General features: G+C 34.1%; 1 protein-coding gene across 1 annotated transcript; it reads left to right on the forward strand.

Annotated features, from left to right (window-relative positions):
- The first annotated feature begins 5,024 nt into the window (after positions 1-5,024).
- Positions 5,025-13,402, forward strand: LOC125833090 (uncharacterized). The gene is made up of 8 exons (XM_049512238.1): positions 5,025-5,366; positions 7,701-7,768; positions 8,205-8,352; positions 8,433-8,513; positions 9,150-9,236; positions 12,504-12,589; positions 12,788-12,908; positions 13,113-13,402. The coding sequence occupies exons 1-8, from the start codon at positions 5,085-5,087 to the stop codon at positions 13,188-13,190; spliced, it is 951 nt and encodes a 316-aa protein (XP_049368195.1). The 5' UTR covers positions 5,025-5,084; the 3' UTR covers positions 13,191-13,402.
- Positions 13,403-19,833: the final 6,431 nt, after the last annotated feature.

The raw sequence follows: 19,833 nt of genomic DNA on the forward strand, positions 1-19,833 counted from the left end.
GACTAGATTTGTAACCTAGGCTCCTGATGATACCAAATGATAAGGATTCCAATTGGGGAAGAAACCAAATGCCAAATTAAACAACAAAGATAGTAAGATAGATTATAAATAAGAGATGAGAAGGGCAGAAAAAAAAGGTTAATTAAATAAACAATCAGCCAAGGAAGAAGAGAAACTTGAATTCGAAAAGAAACAACTCAAATTGAAATCCACAAATGAGCAATCTCAAGTGAAATCAAGGTTAAGAAGTCCTAAGTCAACAATGGGAATCCACCCATCACTAATCTAGATTAAGCTACACTAAGCTAGACTAACCTAAAAGGGATTCCACCTTTAAACTACACTCTTGAAAGAGTTTGTTCATCTAACATTCAAAATTCATATATTCTAAGTCTTCCAAAATGAAAAAGACTACTATTTATACTAATAAAATAAAGAAGACACTTTCTTTACAATTTACCCTTAATGAGATAAGGGCCTTGTTTGATTGCCTTCTTTTGTAAATTCTTGAAATTATGATATGGTCTTTTTCTTCTTTGGCTTCACTTTGATGTACCTTCCACACATTGTATGTCTTTACTTTGTGTCCATCAAGCTCCTCTAAAGCTTTTACGTGATCCATGTTATCCATGTCGTTATCAGCCCTACATCACACTTAGCATATACAATTGTAGCATATAAACTCTGAAATAGTGTTTGGTGTTTCAATTATATTATGAGTTGTTGCTTTATATCCTTTATAACAATCATGTATATGTTATGATTAATAAATATTGAGATCTGTCCATTACAATTAGCAACTGCTTGAGGCATTTTCAATCTTCTCTTGTACTTATTGATGTGATTAACCTATTGAAAGGGTTCTATAATAACTACACAAGCAAAATTGTGAAACTTGTGCAACATTTAAACCCTTTGGAAAGCTTATTGAGATTTCACTTATCTAAAATTCCAATAAATGACATCATCATTTATGTGTTATTACTTTACTTCTTTTAGGTTGCACTCTTATGGGCTGAACACTTTGATCACCACAATCCTGCTTCTTTCCCATTTTAGTAGTCTTCATTATTCTTAGACATAGATCCCCATCACTAGCCATGTTAACCAGCAATAAGCTGAATTATTCTTAGACATAGATCCCCATCTCTCCTTAGTTACAGAATTATCATCTCCCAAATTATATGTGACAATATTATGAAGAACTTTATTTCTGCTTTTAATGTCAGTATATGAGATTCATCCGTCTGCACCATTGTGGGTGTTAGAAAACTATATGCACAGCTAAAGCATGCCAGAATCTTATTGCTTACATGAATAATAATAACCAATAAAGTTTATTCTAGAACACATATAATCATATGCTAGAACACATAAACTTGCTGAAATTTAATACAAGAATTACCTCTTAAAGCATAAGTAGATACGTTCAAGTGAATCCACAAGTTAGACAAACCTTTGAGCGAATCTACACGATACACAGCAACTTTGCATTCTTCTACAATGTTCTCAAGTTCACATTCGAACTCTCTCAATACTTGGGTGGGCAAGTATGAATAGAAAACTGATTGTCTTTCTAGGTTAGGAGAAACCCTACTTATAGAATTTCTTCCTAGTACAAAAAAGTCTTTTTCCTTCATGAAAAAGAAACACACGTTTCTTCTCCAAAAAAAATATGTGCTCCTTTCTTTTTCCCTAGAAAATAGGATTCTGAGTTCTAGTTAAATATGGGCACTGTATGTACCACAGAATTAATTATTGAGACTTCCTATTATGGAAATAATTTTAAATAATTAATTTGAATTATTCTTACCATAATAAATTACAAATCATTCCACTAGAAATTCGTAATTGCACTCCTCTATTTATATTTCAAAATTTCCCATTAAAAATTTATGTAATTGCCCACGTTAAGATTACAGATATTAATCAATAAATTAAATTACTGATGAATTTAATTCAATGATTAATTTCCTTTAGAGCACTTCTTAATTTATTTCATGTGTCGGATTTATAAATCCACTTGCAAGGTTTGACACGATGAAAACTTATAAGCTTCTCAAAAAGGCATATCAATCAATCTCTATAATGAGACATGGATTTCATCAACTAACTTATTATTTCACCAATATATATTACTATCATCCAATCTACCAGGCATATTGACTCATCTCAGATTCTCACCTTTCAATAAATCAAAATAATAATCAATATATATAGATTATAATAGTTATATCACGATTAAGAATATAAGTACATTTAATAGTTTAGAGAATATGCTTTTGTCAGTTAGTCTAAAGCAACTATCTCTACTCGCTCCCGTTCAATACATACAAAATGCACTAACACAAAAAGTTGGAACTATATTGTTCCCATAATCAAGATAAATTATATATAATCTTGTATACAATCGTACCGATGACATGTCCAATTTTCATCCTAGATTGTGAACAAAAAAATGTATACTTATAAGAACCGATGATTTAATCCTCTGTGTACAAGCTAAAACTTTATACACTAAATCATCTACTATATAAGTAAACATACATACACCATAAACGAAGATATAATCTATTAAAACTGAATAAATAATTATTTTATAATAAATACTATATCTAAACATAGGATTAATAGTATATATCCCAACAGTGGAAACTTCCACCAAGGATAAATTATTCTCAATAAGAGCTTCCTTGATTTCCTTGCCATCCTTGCAGTTTCCTTTAGGACTGAGCTGACCGAGAGAAATAAACTCTTAAGTAATCTATGCCTAAATCAAATTTATCTGTGAACTAGTGACAATTACAAAATTACAGATACTATCTTTACTAATCGTTTGTTATTTTCACCACAATTTAACCTCTGTCTACTTATTTTAAATTGACTCTGTTGTAACCATGTAGGGGTCGCACCACCAACAACGAAAACTTTACCATGGACCTTGAAACTCTCCGTAGAGGATGACCTTTTTTCATGTATAGGTTTACCAAACGTATTCACCCCGTCTTTTATAATACTCATATGTTGCTTATGCCCTTACGCCCTTTCGTTACAATATTATTGACTTGAGCTTCTTTGTTTGATGATGTTGTTGATACTTGTATTCCTTTTTTCTCAATGGGAATCTTGTTTAATGCCTCAAACTTGTTTTCCACCAGTGGTTGATTTGTCTTTTCAGTATTTTGGTCTTCGAAAATGTGATGTTTCTTATCCACCACCTTCCAATTAGCAAGATCACCCACTACTTTAGCACTAGATAGAATCTTAGCTTTGCCTTTATAAAAACTGTGGACCTCAGTTTCTTGAACTTTGATCCTTTTCTCCTCAATTAGTTCATGCCTTTCTCCCCTTGGTGGCTGGTTCATACTTTTGCAGCTCTCCTTGCTATGTCCTTGTGTTTTACATTCAATACAATACCTTGGAACATAATCATATTTTAACTGAACGACTTCTATCCTAGTCTTTCCTGTAGCTTCATCTTCAATATTCATTAGAACTTGACTAGGGAAAGCTCTTTTTAGGTCCACCATCACCTTTACTCTTGCACAACTTGGCCTAGTCTTGTTGATTGTGGCTAGGTCAAGTTGAACCTACTCCCCTACTGCCAAAGCTTATTGAAAAAAGACACCCTATAACGAAGAAAGTAAACAATAGATTAGGGAACGAAATCCAAGCTATAACTTTAGTCATTTCTTCATTTATCCTAAATTTCACATCATATATGAGTGTCTACATTAGATTAAATAACCATCTTTGCAAGTTATATAGAAAGCTCCTTTAAAAATTAAATTTATGAAATCTTCCTCAAGACTTAGACATCATCCGATATTTGTTGCTCCATTCAATTTTATCTACTTGCTTAATCACTTCCTTTTATCGGTAAAATATGAACCTAATAAGTTAAATCAAGATTCGTGTCCTTGAACTCATAAATTCAGCTAAATCAATTTCTCGATAAACATTACTATAAATATGAATCATCAATCAAATATAGTTTCAAATTATTTTGAAATAAATACTTTGCCTTTTCATAATCTCGTCATAAAGTAAATCAAAATGTATGTATTTTGGTTCTTACAATATTTCGTGTAAATGCTTGTGAGGAAAAAAAATTATGCATTAGGCTTATGGACCCTTTATTCATTGGGATACTTTAAAAAACAACAAACATTAGGCTGTAAATAGGACTACTTAGCTATAGTTTCACTAATTATAATTCGCAGGTACATTTTTGGTTCGCTATACAGTACATTATATTTATTGTATTTTTTCGCGGATTTTGGAGAAAAAAATACTAATACAAATTGATTTGTATCAAAATGAACAAATGAATACATATTAGAAGGAAAGAGGCGAGCAAGATCGAGAGAGGGAGGAGAGAGGCGAGCGAAATCGAGAGAGGGAGGAGAGAGGCGAGCGAGATCGAGAAAGGGAGGAAAAAGGATGAATACATATTGTATTTGTTGTATAACGAATACAATTGACACATAATACAAATACAATTGAATACAAATTTAGTTTTTCGAATACAATCGATGTAAAATACAAATATCTCACTTATATTTGATTGGATACAATTGATACATAATACATGTGATAGAGAGGATGAATGCATATTGTATTCGTATGAATACAAATACAATTGATACAAAAATACAAATATAATTTTTCGAATACAATTGATATAAAATACAAAACTCTCACCTATATTTGATTGAGTACAATTGATACATATACATTTTAATGAATTTCTTCTTATTGGCAAGGAGAGAGAGGGAGAGGAGTGGCAAGGGAGAAAGTGAGAGAGTTTTGCTATAAAAGGTGGTTTTTTTTTGTAATTTTTTTAAACTATAATTATTTTCCATAAATATATTTACATTTTTGTCTTATTTCATAATTTTATTTTGTTAAAAATGCAATAGAATCGTCATAAAATTGAGGTGGAACATATTTGGGCCATTGAGTGAGAGTCTTTTGGGTCAGAGTGTGGACACGTTCACCAAATACCCATCACTAAAAAAACCGAATCAACCCAATCAACATTCAGAAAAACATCTGTGTAGATAAAACATCATAACCCAAAAATGGCTAACCGTTTTGGTGTCAAGTTACAGAGTCGGCTGCCAAATTTGGCGGGATTTTATCTATTTTCAACCCCAATAACATGTACCAATTCAGTTCAATGTTGTTCAAAGGCTCAAACAAGAATTGTTGGTAAGAGGAGAGCAATTCGGTGCAGAAATATTCATCGTAGAGTTGTCTTGGGAATTGGGGTATCGTTGTGGTCTCAGTTCATGAGTATGGCTGGCAATGTCGGTGCTAAATCCTTCGTGGCTTCTGCAAGACAGAAGGGTGCAATTGAACAGGTAAATTCTGCATCTTCATCTTCTGCAAGACAGAATTTGCTAAAAATGACAATGGAAGTTACTAGTGAAAGCATTAGATAATTAAACTTTCATTGCAATGTGAACTAGGTGGTGATTACGCCTAAAGTATCTAGATAGAAATTGAGTGAATCACAATAACTTAATTCAGCGTTTTTTTTTTTTTGGATGTCTTGATAAGCTCAATGCATTAAGTCAAGTGTATATAGCCAAGGCGTTTAACCCCTAGGCCACTAAAGTCATCGCTTGGGCCCCATATATTTTGGGATCCTATTTAAAAAAAACAATTACTTATCCATGTTATTTTTAAAAAAAAATTATATATACTATGAGAGTTATGATTTATACTAATGAAATTGCATATGAGATGAGAATAAATTTGAATTTCGTAAGAAACAATTTGATGAAAATATAGATAGCGAAATCACAAAGTCCCTTGAAGAATCATTTAGAGTTGTTTGCTTTATATATGTAGAGTAGATCAAACTATTTTTTCGCTTCAAAATAGATTTGAACCAATTGAAACATATGAAAATATTTTTGATTTCTTATTTAGTGGTAAAATACTGAGATCACTAGATGATGAGAATTTTAAAAAATATAGTTATTATGATATTGATAGTTTAGATTTATTTTTTGAATTATAAGTGTTAAGGGAAATTATGCAACTAGAAGATAATGATCTAATGAAAATACTCAATCAAATAAAAAGATTTGATTCTTTTTCAAATACACATATTGCTTATAGAATAATGTTAACAGTTCTTGTAACCGTTGCCTCAGCGAAAGAAGTTTTTTCGAGATTAAAATTGATTAAATCTTCTTTAAGATCAACAATGTCTAAGAGAGAATGAATGAATTATCTATATTACCATTTAAAATGGAATTATTAAAACAAATTGATTATAAAATAGTACATAAAAATAGTTAGAGAAGTAGATTTTAAATAAAAGTATATATGATGAAAAAAAAATAAGTATTAGGCCCCTCTCTTAAGTTTCACTTTAGGCCCCCAATGTTGTTGAGTCGGCCCTGTATATAGCAACAGATGAAATAACTCGAAGATGTTTGTTGTCATTGGCATCAATTCTTGGAAAACTTATATTTTTCTTTCAATGAAGTGTTGTATGCAATAGATATGTCCATGCTTCAGGGTTATGCAGTAGAAGAGTAGAGATGTATTAAGGTAGTAATTAATTTGTTCGGCAGATACTTGCCCAAGAAAAGCATGAACTTTGTCTGCTTTTTGATGAGATTGTGGAGAGAGAGGTGTTAATAATTTTACAGATAGTGGCCAGTGATGTGAGTGCAAACCTTGGAGACTAAGGTTTCTGATCCCAATAGAGACAAAAGATATTAGGTGGTTATATTTCATCTACCTAAATTTTGGTGGACAAAGTTATTCAGTACCTAGTGGTAGTGATAGTAGGTATTCAATGAAATAGTCGAGGTGCATGGAAACTAGCCCAAACACCACATCATAAAGTAGTTTTACTAGATAAATCATTCTTGGAAGGGCATATCAAATTTCTTTCCATGTACATCTTATAGAAGATTTAGAGATATTGGTCAAAAAAATACATACCTCAACTATTACTTTTTTGCGAGTTTCACACCCCAACTATCAGTATAGATGGTGATAGTTCAGATAGGAAAAAGATACAACGGATAATTGGGATGTGAAATTCGTGAAAAAAGTGATAGTTCAAGTGTGTATCAACCATTATGCCACCTAAAAAGTAAGAAATTGAAGCACCCAAAAGTATGATCTAGTAGTCAATTAAGTGGATTAAGAACCATATGGTCTCAGATTCAAATCCCAAGAGATCATTGACAAAGAAGAAGAAGGTTTGGAAAGGGATCAAACATGTTGAGGAAGAGCTTTAAAAACTTGGTGAATAAAGGCCTATTCCAAGAGGTCTGAGAAAGATTGCTTACGCCAAACCACTAGATGATCTCTTCCCATCTGTACAAGCCTAGTGGATAGAGTTACGCGGTAACTCTTTCTGGTTGGAGGTAGCAGGTATCCAGTGGAATTAGTCAAGGTGCAGACAAGCTAACCTAAACACCATGGTTATCGGAAAAAAAAAAAAAAAAAAGTAAGAAACTAAGGCCAGTATTGAATTACTAGAATAGGAATCAGCAATCTAAGTTCAATTTCACAGTCCAACTCGATCTTGTAGTTTCAAAACTTATCAACTGATACACCTTTGTCAAACTTACATCTCAACGTACACCAAAAGATTAATTCTGATCGATGACAAGTCTTGATCAATTCGAGTTTTCATGCATTGCTTTTATTTTCTTTTCTTGAAGGTTTTGAAGAATGTTGAATGGCCAGAACAATTTCCTTTAAAGGATGAAGATTTCCAGCGGTTTGATGAGTATAATCTATTGAACTTTTGCTTCCTTTTGTCTGTGTCTTTACTGTTCATATTTTATTAAGGGAAGAACACGAACAGTGAGCACAGAAGTCTGAAATTGGTTGCTTGGCACCATTCATTTTATTACTTTTAATCTGGAAAACACATTAGCAATACTAAAACAATTTCAGAAAAATTTGTCTAATTCCTAATGATGCATGATGCTGATCATTTTTCTGGTTTCAATTTATCGCTAACTCACTGGTTTGTGCTTTCACTAGTTATGATGTTCTTTGATAGTCACGCCTGTTGTCAAACATTGGTCAGGATTGATAAAATCAACTGCTAGGAAACAGAATTATGCTATAATTCCAAATTATCTTTGTTCTTCAAAGCCATAGAACTGTGAGGCTGAGAAATTGATTGGATTTCATCTTTGGATTGAGTTGATTTTCAGATCATCGGATACGTTATTCTATGAAATGCCGCGTTTCGTGACACATATTGATGATCAAGCTATTGCTGCACTTACCAAGTATTACTCAGAGGTCTTGCCTTCTAGTAACACTCCAGGAGTAGCAGTACTCGATATGTGCAGCAGTTGGGTAAGGTATCTCCTGCATGTAAATCTCTCCTTTTCTGAACATGTTTACATAATCGTAAACTGTTCTTTCTCCATATCTAGGTCAGTCATTACCCTGCTGGGTTCAAGCAAGAAAGGATAGTTGGAATGGGTATGAATGAAGAAGAGCTTAAGCGAAATACAGTAAGATCTAAAAAGTGCCTTCAAGTCTTAGCCTCTTATGCACTATTTTCTATTTAAATAAAACCTCCATTTGAGAATATCCTACCTCGTCCTTTTACAGGATGATGGGGAACTCACTCTTCTCTTCTTTAATTAACATGACATGTCAATTTTAAACACCACCCCCACATCCACACACACACAAAAAAAAAAAAAAAAAAAAAAAAAAGAGAGGGAGAGGAGAGTTCCAACAACTTGTGGGAGTGGGGAGTGGGGGTAGAAAGAGGAGTTCCATGACCTTTAAATTGTGGTCCACAGTAGTCAAAGATATCATTTCACAAAGTGGCCACTTGGGTGTGGTAGCTCTTTTTCCTTTGTCTGATCAAGATCCAGAAGTGGCTAGGCATCGTAAGGACTCTTTTGACGGAGTACAGGTTATTTAAGAACTTTTTCTCTCACTTCTACTTTAAAAAAAAACAGGTGCAAGCTGAAGTCATTTTTAGAATTAGAGGGAAGAAATTGAAATGGGATATATTCCTTCTGCCATTTTGTTGAATGTTTCATTGTGAAATTTGTACCTTACTTGTAAGGAGTTCTTGTTAAAGAACTATTGTGATGAGATGAATTTGCACACTTGCTTGTTTGATGTCTCTGCAGGTTCTTACAGAGTATGTAGTTCAAGACTTGAACAATAATCCTAAGCTCCCATTTGGAGACAATACTTTTGATGTTATAACCAATGTGGTATGTACATCTTTTTCTCATTCATATCTGGCCGTTGAACAAATGCTCATCTTTTCTGCATCCTATGTAGACAGGCTTAGACATGCGTATTGATGCTGTTCATTGTACTTTAAAGTTATACTCTTGCATCATTAGCTTTTCTGGGGTTTCTTCTATATGAACTGGATGGTCCATCATCCATGTCTGGTTTATTGGTTGATTTTAATGAAACAGCTCTTTGACTGGACTTCATGAAATCGCTTTTTAATTTAATGTTGAGGACTGTCTCTTCATTTATGGTTGAAATCCACAAGTTCAATTGCTTCTTTTATCACGTAAGGCTGTGAATACTTCTGATTACAACTAAAAAGTCAGTTGTGGCCTTAAGTAAACTGCATAGGATCAGAAAGTAATTTGTGCCGCGGTTAACAAGAAAAGTACGACTTACCATTTAGTCCATATTTTCTGACAATGATTTCTAATTTTTTAATTTCCTTTACTCGATTCTCAGTGATAGAAGAAACATGAAGAATTATTTTTTTGCTTAAAACATAATTGGAGTCGTTTGGTTTGAATTCAAGTTATGACGGGATTAGTTATGATGAGATAAATTATGATGGGATTAGTTTCGATGGGATAAGTTATAATAAGATTATTTTTTATTGAGTATTTGGTTTGCTGTGTTTAAAATAATAAATTTTAAGAACATTTGATTTGCTTACAAAAATGTCCTTAATGAATGTAAAAAGTGATGTATAAAAAGGGTTTAAAGAGACATTTTTGTCAGTTACTTAGTTTATCCGAGATAACTTATCCCGGGATTACTATACCACCCAAAGGGAAGAATAACTTATCCCGATACTAATTATTAATCCCGGGATAAGTTATCCCAGACTTGCCAACCAAACAACAAATTAAGTTGTGCTATAATTTAATCCCAAGACTATTTGATATTATCCTTCACACCAGACGACCCCTGAAACTATTTAAATAAAACAGCCAGCTTCTCTTTCTCAGAAATAGAAAAATCCAGCTTTTGATATCACTGTTGAAACTTGGAAATAACTCACTTTTGATTGTTTACCGGAAAAACCGTCATTTTGATTAACCGTAGAATTGTAGAAAGGGTTTTAAGGCAAGTCAAATAAGGTCGTCAAATTCATTTACTTTAGACTGAAAGTTCAAGGTGATGGATTAATACAAGAATGTAATATGTTACAAGGAAAAAGGGAATTCAATGGAGGGGAAGATTTAGAGCCTTTCCCCAAGGAAATTCTAAGGGAAGAATGTAAAAAAGACTAGTGTATCACTCTCCTAGATTTTTCGATGCCTTCTATTCTTCTAAGAGTCCTCTTTAATAGGCCATAAAAGTCGAACCATCGCGTCAATATGAAACAGAATGCATGCTTAGCACTGAAAATGCTACCTAGTAGCACGTGCCTACTCTCTGACGCTTTGCCTGGAATGATTGGGGGCAGGTTGGCCCACAACTCGAGATTGATTGTTAATTCCACCCGAGAGTCATTATAAGGGTGTCCAACTGAAGATGGCCTAACCCGGGGAAAGGTCTTGTAAGATTTCCGGTCACATGGCAACTTTATATGATCATATGTCAACACCCCAGGTCACGCCGGGAACAGTCCCTCCCAATTTCCCCGGGTTGTAACAAGCATTTCTTGGTCTTGATTTTACCACGTCACAGTCTAGTTCGTCAGACGTATTTTTTTCCCCATACAGATAGTTCCCCACTTTACAGACACCTAATGAAATGTATCCGGGAAGTGGAATTTGCTGTGCTGTTTTCGGGGCTGACGATGATTGATTGCTACTGCATATAATGGGGCTTTTGGTTCGTTGCACTTAGACCGTCCTGTCACGTACCTCTTTTCACTTGGATCATCGTAGACATTGGATTTTAAAGTCATCATGAATACCTTTTGACAAAGAATCCTGTGTTTGGTTTCCTTGTTAAAAAGATTACCGAAAAAAACTCCTCCAGGACAAAAGACCTTACCAAGGCAAAGAGTGTAACATATGCCTTTTGGCTTCCTCAAGAATTTGGCTACTACAGAATCGAGGATCAGCAGCCTGTCATCGTAAGCTATCTTCCTTAAGTCTTTTAATCTGACGTGCTTTTGGTCATCCCTTATCCTTCGGTGTCCTTGCCCGTTCCTATATTAACAACTTCTTAAAAATGGTTAGCCCAAATTAAAAGGGATTTTATTTTATCATGCGGGAGGATCCTGTCTAGCCATTGAATGGAGGTGAGCCTCTTCACTGCTCATAAAGTAATATTTGTTTCCTAATAACTGATGGGATTTCCCCGTGGACACTTAGTCAGCCTTTCAAAGTTTTGGTTGTTGATCTGGTGACCCCCCCTGCCCAGAGTTGTCCCAGATGCGTTTGAATTTGCGTCTGTCTTAGCAATCGGGGAAAAAACCCTCAATTTGTTTGAGAGTGTTTGGGCATTAGTGTCAGACTTTTTTTCTAAAGGAGAATACTTTACCGTAAGGGTCAACCGTCTCAAACCAATTCAAATCTATATTCATTTTAGAGTATTGGGGGATGATCATCTGAATAGCATGAGAGAACACTTAACCATAAAGATCAGCCGCTTCCATCCTTGTTCGGAATTATGTTTTGTATTAACTTGTTGGCAAGAGTACTCCTGCATTAGAAGGATGATCCCTTGGCAGGTCGCAAAAGACCCATTTCATTCCATGGCTTTCTTCCTTGGGGTCGAGTTCTTGACTAAATCTGAGTATGTGACATCAGCCACGAATTATTCTTGGGAAATGACCATTCGGTACATAAAGAAGAAAGATAGGGGAGGGACCCCGTTTCTTCATAAAGAAGAGACCTTTATTTTGTTTAGGTGCTCTCGAGCAGGAAGTCTTGACTCCATTTTTAGGCACAAGGTTTCTTGGAACCTTCTTACGGTATGAGTCCAGAGGCTGCATCATTTAGCGGGAGCTTTTACGATTTTGAGTATGTAGTCTGTATCATTTGGCGATTTGAGTCCAGAGACAACATCATGGGTGGGAGCTTTTACAATCTGAGTTCTGAGATTTTATTTGTTGGCGATTTGAATCTGGAGAATGCACCTTGCAAGTTAGACAACTATCCTACCCTGATGTTGAGAGCCTGTGATAAGTTATAGACAACACTTGGGATGATTCAACACCACATCATGTACTTCAAATCTTAAGTTTGCGTCATTGTCATAAATGTATCATTGTTCTAGCAAAAACAAAATTCAAAGCTAATGAACTTTGATTCTCCTTGCAGGTTAGTGTAGATTATTTAACGAAGCCTCTTGATGTTTTCAAAGAAATGTCGCGTGTTCTTAAACCTGGTGGACTTGCAATTATGAGGTAAATAATGACTATGAAGTGTAAATTTTTATTTTCTCAGATGAATACAAATCCAGAAAGTTTTTCTTGGCTTGTTTCCGCAAACCTTTTTTTTTCTTAGATATCTAAACTTGGACTAGTAGTTTCCAGTGTTAACTTAATTCTAAATTATAAGGCTTGAAAACAATCTTTTCTTCTTGGACTCTGCCTGTATACCAGTTTCTCGAACCGCTGCTTTTGGACAAAGGCTATCTCGATATGGACATCAACTGGAGATGCTGATCATGTTATGATTGTTGGGTCCTATTTCCATTATGCTGGTGGATTTGAACCTCCACAGGTAACTTCTAGGTTCTCTACTTAGAGCATTTGTTAAAGTTGTTCATCTTCAACAAATTAAACTTACGAAGAAGCGATTTCTCTTCAATCAATATGATAGACTGATCTGGTTGTCAGCATAAATTGTATTGAAGTAGTAGAGTTTTTCCTTTCAGAAAACTCAAGTTCATTGGTGCTGATTTCTTTTGACCTTGCTTGTGTATAGGCTGTGGATATATCTCCTAACCCTGGCCGCTCAGACCCCATGTATATAGTCTATTCCAGGAAGATAGCGACAGCCTGAAATTCAACGCTCGTCCAGCTATAGAGTTTTCTTGTGCCATTGATCACATCATAATGTATAGTGAGGAGTAAGTGAAAGGTGATTGATAACATTTTCCTTCATAAAATGTGATCACGATCCCGTTTTAACTATCATAACTTGATGGAGTTGTGTATATTTTTAAGTTGAGGATAAGTTTTGAGGAAAGAAACAAGTCCAACATCACACATCACAAACACCTAATTCAAGACGCCATCTAGTTTTAACAATAATAACTTCATTAAGGGTGGGTTTGGAATGAATCCAATTTTATCATGGTTGGTTGTGTTTTGGAAAATGTTTTTTCAAATCAACTCATTTTCCTCAAATTTAAAAAAAATGACTTTTCTTCAAAAATTAAGGAAAACATCTTCCCAAACTCTTCTCCAACTTCATATTAGTACAATTTTTTTGTTGAAAAAATAAATTTAAAGTTTATTTTCAAAAAAATATTTTCAACTTCAATGTCAGCCCCTAACCCCCCCCCCCCCCTCCTCCCCCACAAAAACAAAATTATAGTTTGTTTTTAAAAAATATTTCAATTTTTTTATTTTTTCACTCCAACCCTACCCTGACCCCCCATCAGCCCCCCACGCCCACCAAAAAATAATATTTTAACTTCGTTTTTTAAAAATATTTTCAACTTCAATTTCTTATTTGTTTGACCCCACCCTCACCCCTACCGCCCCCAGCCCCCTACCACCTCCCCCCTCCAAAAAAAAAAAATATAAAAAAAATTAAAATTTATTTTTAAAAAATATTTCCAATTTCAAATTTTTATTTTTCACCCCCACCCCACTACTCCCCTACTCTCCCCCTCCCCACCCAAAAAAAAATTTAAAAAAATTCAATTTTGTTTTTAATAAATATTTTCAATTTAAAATATTTATCTTTCATCCCACCCCCTATCCTCGATCCCCCCCGTCAGCCCCCCCACCATCCCCCCCTCCCAAAAAAAACAAATTAAAGTTTTTTTAAAAAAAATATTTTCAATTTGAAATTTTTAATTTTTCACCCCACACCACTCCTACCCGCGACCCCCCCCCCCAATCAGCCCCCCACCCCTCTACAAAAAATAATTAAGTTTATTTTTAAAAAAATATTTTCAATTTCAATAATTATTTTCTACTCTCTAGTAAAAGTAAAAGATATTTTCTCAAAATTATTTTTCATTCGTAAATTAAACACTAAAATATATTTTTTCAGAAAATATTTTCTACTCACCAGCCAAACATGAAAAAATAAGTCAAAAATCTATTTATTTTTTAAGAAAACATTTTCTATGAAAACATTTTCCTTCCCACCAAACACACCCTGAATGTCTCCAATAGTCATGACCTTCTAGTTGACGATACTCTTTTGTCATAAGACTAAAATTTGTAATGCTTGATGCTCGCATATGAGATTCTTTTGATGTGAAATATCCATGTTCACCCTAAAACAATTCATAAAGGAATTATATGAAACTAAGGACCAAGAATAGTACTAAGCATAACATCCATCTCAATGGCTATGACTGCCTACCACTCTTTAGAATTATTTGCCTCTAGATTTGTCACGATCCGAGTCTATATTCTAGACGTGGCTGGCACTCGAGAACCATTGTTGGTCCCCAAGCAAACCCTCATCCTGATTGACTACAAGCAGAAGACTAACTCAAGCATACAAAGCTTAAAACTGAATAAAATTCATTGAATTCAAATACAAAGCTTTTAATTCTGAATATAATAGAATATTCAACTAGCCAAAAATAGGCAACTCAAGTCTTTAAAACATTTAACAAAATAAATGAACAGACTTCTCAAACTCTATTATCTATCTATGAAGCCTCTAAATGACAAATATAGAAGTCGGGACAAGACCCACGACATCCTGACAAAATTGAAAAGTAAATGGAATCCTTCGGAAGCAAAGAGGCTCACCATAGATAACTCGAACTGCAAGTGGTATCAACGAAGCGCATGTTGATGACCCTAGCTACCTGTATCTGCATCATGAAACGATGCAGTCCTAATGACTCAGTACATGGAATGTACGGGCATGTAAGGGGAATTCTAAAGCATAAACATAAACTTGAATTTTATAATAAGGAAACATACTTACCTCTTCTCAACTCAATCAATTCAACTCAACTCAAAGAAACATAGTTCAACTCAACTCAGAGAAAATAGGACTCGACTCAATAACAGGATATTCAACTCAGTGAAACGTAGTTCAACTCAACTCAGAGAAAGTAGAGTTCAACTCAATAACATGATATTCAACTCAGTGAAACGTAGTTCAACTCAACTAAGAGAAAATAGGGCTCAACTCAACAATAAGGTACTCAATTCTGACTCAAGATACTCAACTCAAACTCAAGATACTCAACAACAATAAAAGATGCAATATCGGAAAAGCTTTTAAAACAATAGGCAATAACTCAGTTGTATGCAAAAATACAATAATAGCTCAATTGTATGAAAATACAACAATAACTTTGTTTGTATATAAAAGTACAAAGTAACTTTGTGGGAGATTCTCTAATCGACAACCATCATTATGAGCTATGTGATGATACAACGTCTAGCTCACGCTGCCAGAATTGTCCTATAGTTTGTCAGGGTATAAAACTTACTACTAAGTGGATCCACTAGTCTATGCTAAAAAGAAATAATGAATCATCTAAAAAGTATGACCCTTTCTACCCACGTTGGCTATATGGTTTATGGGGGTTGTGAGTTGTATGAACTCTTCCCCATATCAGTGCTCAATACTACTCCCAAAAATATACTAGCTCATATGTTTTTAAGAAAACATAACTCTTTCTGTGGTTTGAGATTATTACTCAAAAATCTTTCTCATAAAAAAGATGGTACTCAAAACTGCTTATGAAAACTCTTTTGAAAATCGGTGTTTTGTCTGCTTAAATGTAAAAACATTTACTCTTGGGAATACTTAGTTCCCATATATCATTTTAAAGAAAATGAACTCAATTCTACTCTTCTTCAAACTCATATGCTCAAGTATTTAAAAAAAAAAAAATGTTTGCAAAAGACTTCTCAAAATAGGGTTCATGCAAGATTATGGGCATGAACTACTCAACTCAAGGACTCAATGATATTTCTCATCTCAAGATTGCTCGACTCATAGGGTTTATGTGGAATTATGGGCATGAACTACTCAACTCAAGGACCTTCATGGGTAACATGTAGTAGTCTCATGACTAGGAATATAATTCCAAAAGGATTAGGAACGCAGCACTCAAGACTTAGAACTTGAAGATACTACTCCTCTCAAAGATACTCAAATTATGGAGTTCATGCGAAATTTATGGGCATGAACGACTCCACTCAAGGATCTCAATGATAATGTAGACTTATGAATACATTGTCCTCATTCTCATACTTACTTACTCGAGTCTTGAAACAAGTTATTAGAAATTGTAGAAAGCTTCTCAAAAAGACTCAAAGGGACTTTCTCAAAATGTTCGAAACAACTCTTAAGACTCAACTCTTAACTCTACCTTCAATTTGAATTCTGAATTCAAGGTTATGATTCATGTTATGAATGATTTCTAGGTGTTTAGAAGTAATTTAGAGTGTTTAGAATCAATAGGGATTGAAGGAATCCTTTTATAGAACTCAAATTGATAGTTGATCTCGAAGGATTCACAATTTAACTCAAAGACTTTCTTGAACTCTACTATTGAATCTTCCTTGAATTTGAATTATGAATTCAAGGATCGTGACTTGATATATAGGATTTCTTGATGATTGGATGTAGGTTGGAGAATAAAAATCACTAAGAGAGCGAATACATGTTTTGGAAGATCGAATACGAAATGAAGAACGGAAGCGGAAAGGACCTGACATCCCTCGCGCGCAGTGGCGCACCGCGCCAGCCCTCAGTTGGCTGAGGCTTGTCTGGGGCGCACTGCAGGCGCAGGGCGCCAGCCCCTCAGGCACAACAGGGGCGTGCCGCCCCAGCCACGTTCCAAACGAATCTGACGAACTTTTCCTCAATTATTCCATCCCTACCTCGTCTAAACTCGAATGATTTTCTCCAAACTCTTTTGAATCCTTAAACCCAACCTAATTACAACGAATTCTACACCAAAAACCCACCAAGAACAACACTCATTCGCAACACTCACCTCAAGAACTCAACAAGAACTTCATTATAAAAAATGAAGCACAAAACTTCAAGAACTCAACAAGATTATCAATATACTCAATCTCATGGATGAAATTCATAAGAGAAACTCATGATTGGTGTGTGGACAAACAAACACAACACTATGGAAACTTACATACCTCTTAGAATAAAATTCTTGGCGAAATCCCTCGAAGAATCACAAGAATCTTGACGAACGCCTTGAACCTTCCCTCTTTTTCTCCCCTTCTCTTCTTGAACTCCTCTAAAAACCCTAAGAGTATTTTAGGAATAACTAAAACTGATTCCAATCAGTTTAGACTCCTAAAACCTTACCAAAAACGTTTAAATCTGATTGGGTAAGGAAAAGACCAAAATATCCCTCATATTTTCGGGTAACTTTTCTTAATTGGACAATCAAATGGACATATCTCCCTCATACGAGCTCAAAAATTAGCAAACTCAGTGGCGTTGGAAAGAGGATTCCAAGACCTTTCATTAGATATCTTATGGGTCTCCTAACTCATTCTGTGTTGAAAGTTATGGTCGTTTGAAGTTGACCCAAAAATTAAAAGAACTTAGGAATGACTTGAATGAACTTTCTTCTAAAACCCTAAGCGTATTTGGATTTATGAAAACTGACCCAAATCAAATTTGTCACCAAAATATTACTCAAGTTTGTTTTAAGCTGATTGGGTAAGGAAAAGATCAAAATACCCCTCATATTTTCGGGTAACTTTCCTTAGTTGGACAGCCCGACTTCAAATGGGCATATCTCCCTCATACGAGCTCAAAAATTAGCAAACTTGGTGGTGTTGGAAAGAGGACTATTTTCGGGTAACTTTCCTTAGTTGGACAGCCCGACTTCAAACGGGCATATCTCTCTCATACGAGCTCAAAAATTAGCAAATTTGGTGGCGTTGGAAAGAGGATTCAGAGATCTTTCATTTGATATCTTATGGGCCACCTAACTCATCATGTACCGAAAGTTATGGTCATTTGAAGTTGATCCCAAACTTATAAGAACTTAGGAATAACTTGAATGAACTTTCTTCAATTGTTTTTGGAACTCAAGGTGCTACATCTAGTGACCTTAACACTTAAGAATTTTAAATTCCTCCGTAAAATCTTACTCACCACGAATAATGGTTCGAGTCTTAGCTCAAAAAATTTTCGGAGTGTTACAAGATCATTTTATTTTTAAAATAGAGGGAGTAATAGCATATTGTATTATGGAACAAACCGGTTTTATATCCTTTTATTCTTTTCCTTTTCTTTTGGGGTCATTGCTCTAATTTTTGTGTTGAAGGTAATAAACTGACTCTAACATGGCGTTTGCCACAAATTTCTAAATATTTTTGGCAAGTCATTTTTGGATGATGTTTTAGGTGAAGTTTCATCATGCATTTGATTATAAATTTTGGAAGAAATATTTGACTTTCAAAAAAATTATAATGTCTACAAGCTAAGTTCTAAAAATTATTAAAAATATCCATAAGTATGGAACGTCTTTTTATAATGAAAATGTTTTGTGAAAAGTCATGACAACAGACATAGTTATTATAAATTTGAAAAATGAGGAAGAAAACAAAAGGAAAATATCATTGATTTGTATACGAAAAACGACTATTACTAGTTGTAATTGAGTGTGACTTTGGAGAGCAAGCTCGAATAAAAATTATATAAAATATGTATATAACGGTATAAATTTTGTACAACAAACTAGAAATGAAACTTAGTTCAAAACTATAAATGATGGGTATTAGTAAAATATAAAAGTTTGAGATAACTTTTAAATATTTTCAAATACTAGAATTTCGCCCAAATTCTAATTTTGTCTAGAACTTGGGATGTTTGCCAAGTAATGACAAATTACATGACCAAAAACTAGTTCTCAATTTTTTTCAAAGTATATTGGTGGTCAAACAGACCCTAAATGGTATAAGTCTCACTTGAAGTGTCTGAACATGGCATAATACATAAATATGTCATTAAACTTTGCTTCAGCTGATATCTATGTCCTTTAATTTTGAGTGTGCAGAAATAAATACATAAATTTGTATAAAATTGAATAAGTAGACACACACATCATATGTAACACAATACACATAGAGCATAAAATTGTCATGCATAATACGATTTAAGATCAACGTGTATATTTATAATTTATACAAATTTAAGTATTTATTTATGGTGAAAATTACAAAAGTATACTACTTGAGACTTTAATTAACAATATATGCACATATTTATATTTAACGGAAAAGAGCCAAAAATACCCTTGGACTATCCGAAAAGGTTCAAATATACCATTCATCCACCTATTTGTCTAAAAATACCCATCAATCCACCTTTTTGGTCCACCCTTACCCTTAAAACTAACATTTTTTTCTTAAATTATTATTATTATTTTTTTAGTATAAATTATAGGAACCACATATTATAAGTACTAAATAACATCCTATCCCTTCTAGTTTTCTATTTACCAAAA

Source organism: Solanum verrucosum, unplaced genomic scaffold, assembly GCF_900185275.1.
Source record: "Solanum verrucosum unplaced genomic scaffold, falcon-dt-bn FXZP01000036.1, whole genome shotgun sequence".
In the NCBI taxonomy this organism is placed as follows: domain Eukaryota; kingdom Viridiplantae; phylum Streptophyta; class Magnoliopsida; order Solanales; family Solanaceae; genus Solanum; species Solanum verrucosum.

Excerpts from the sequence above, each read along its gene's own strand:
- LOC125833090 (XM_049512238.1), top strand. The coding sequence starts at position 5,085 with ATGGCTAACCGTTTTGGTGTCAAGTTACAGAGTCGGCTGCCAAATTTG. Across the intron at positions 5,367-7,700 it reads AGAAGGGTGCAATTGAACAG|GTTTTGAAGAATGTTGAATG; the intron begins GTAAATTCTGCA and ends CTTTTCTTGAAG. Across the intron at positions 8,514-9,149 it reads AAGAGCTTAAGCGAAATACA|GTTCTTACAGAGTATGTAGT; the intron begins GTAAGATCTAAA and ends ATGTCTCTGCAG.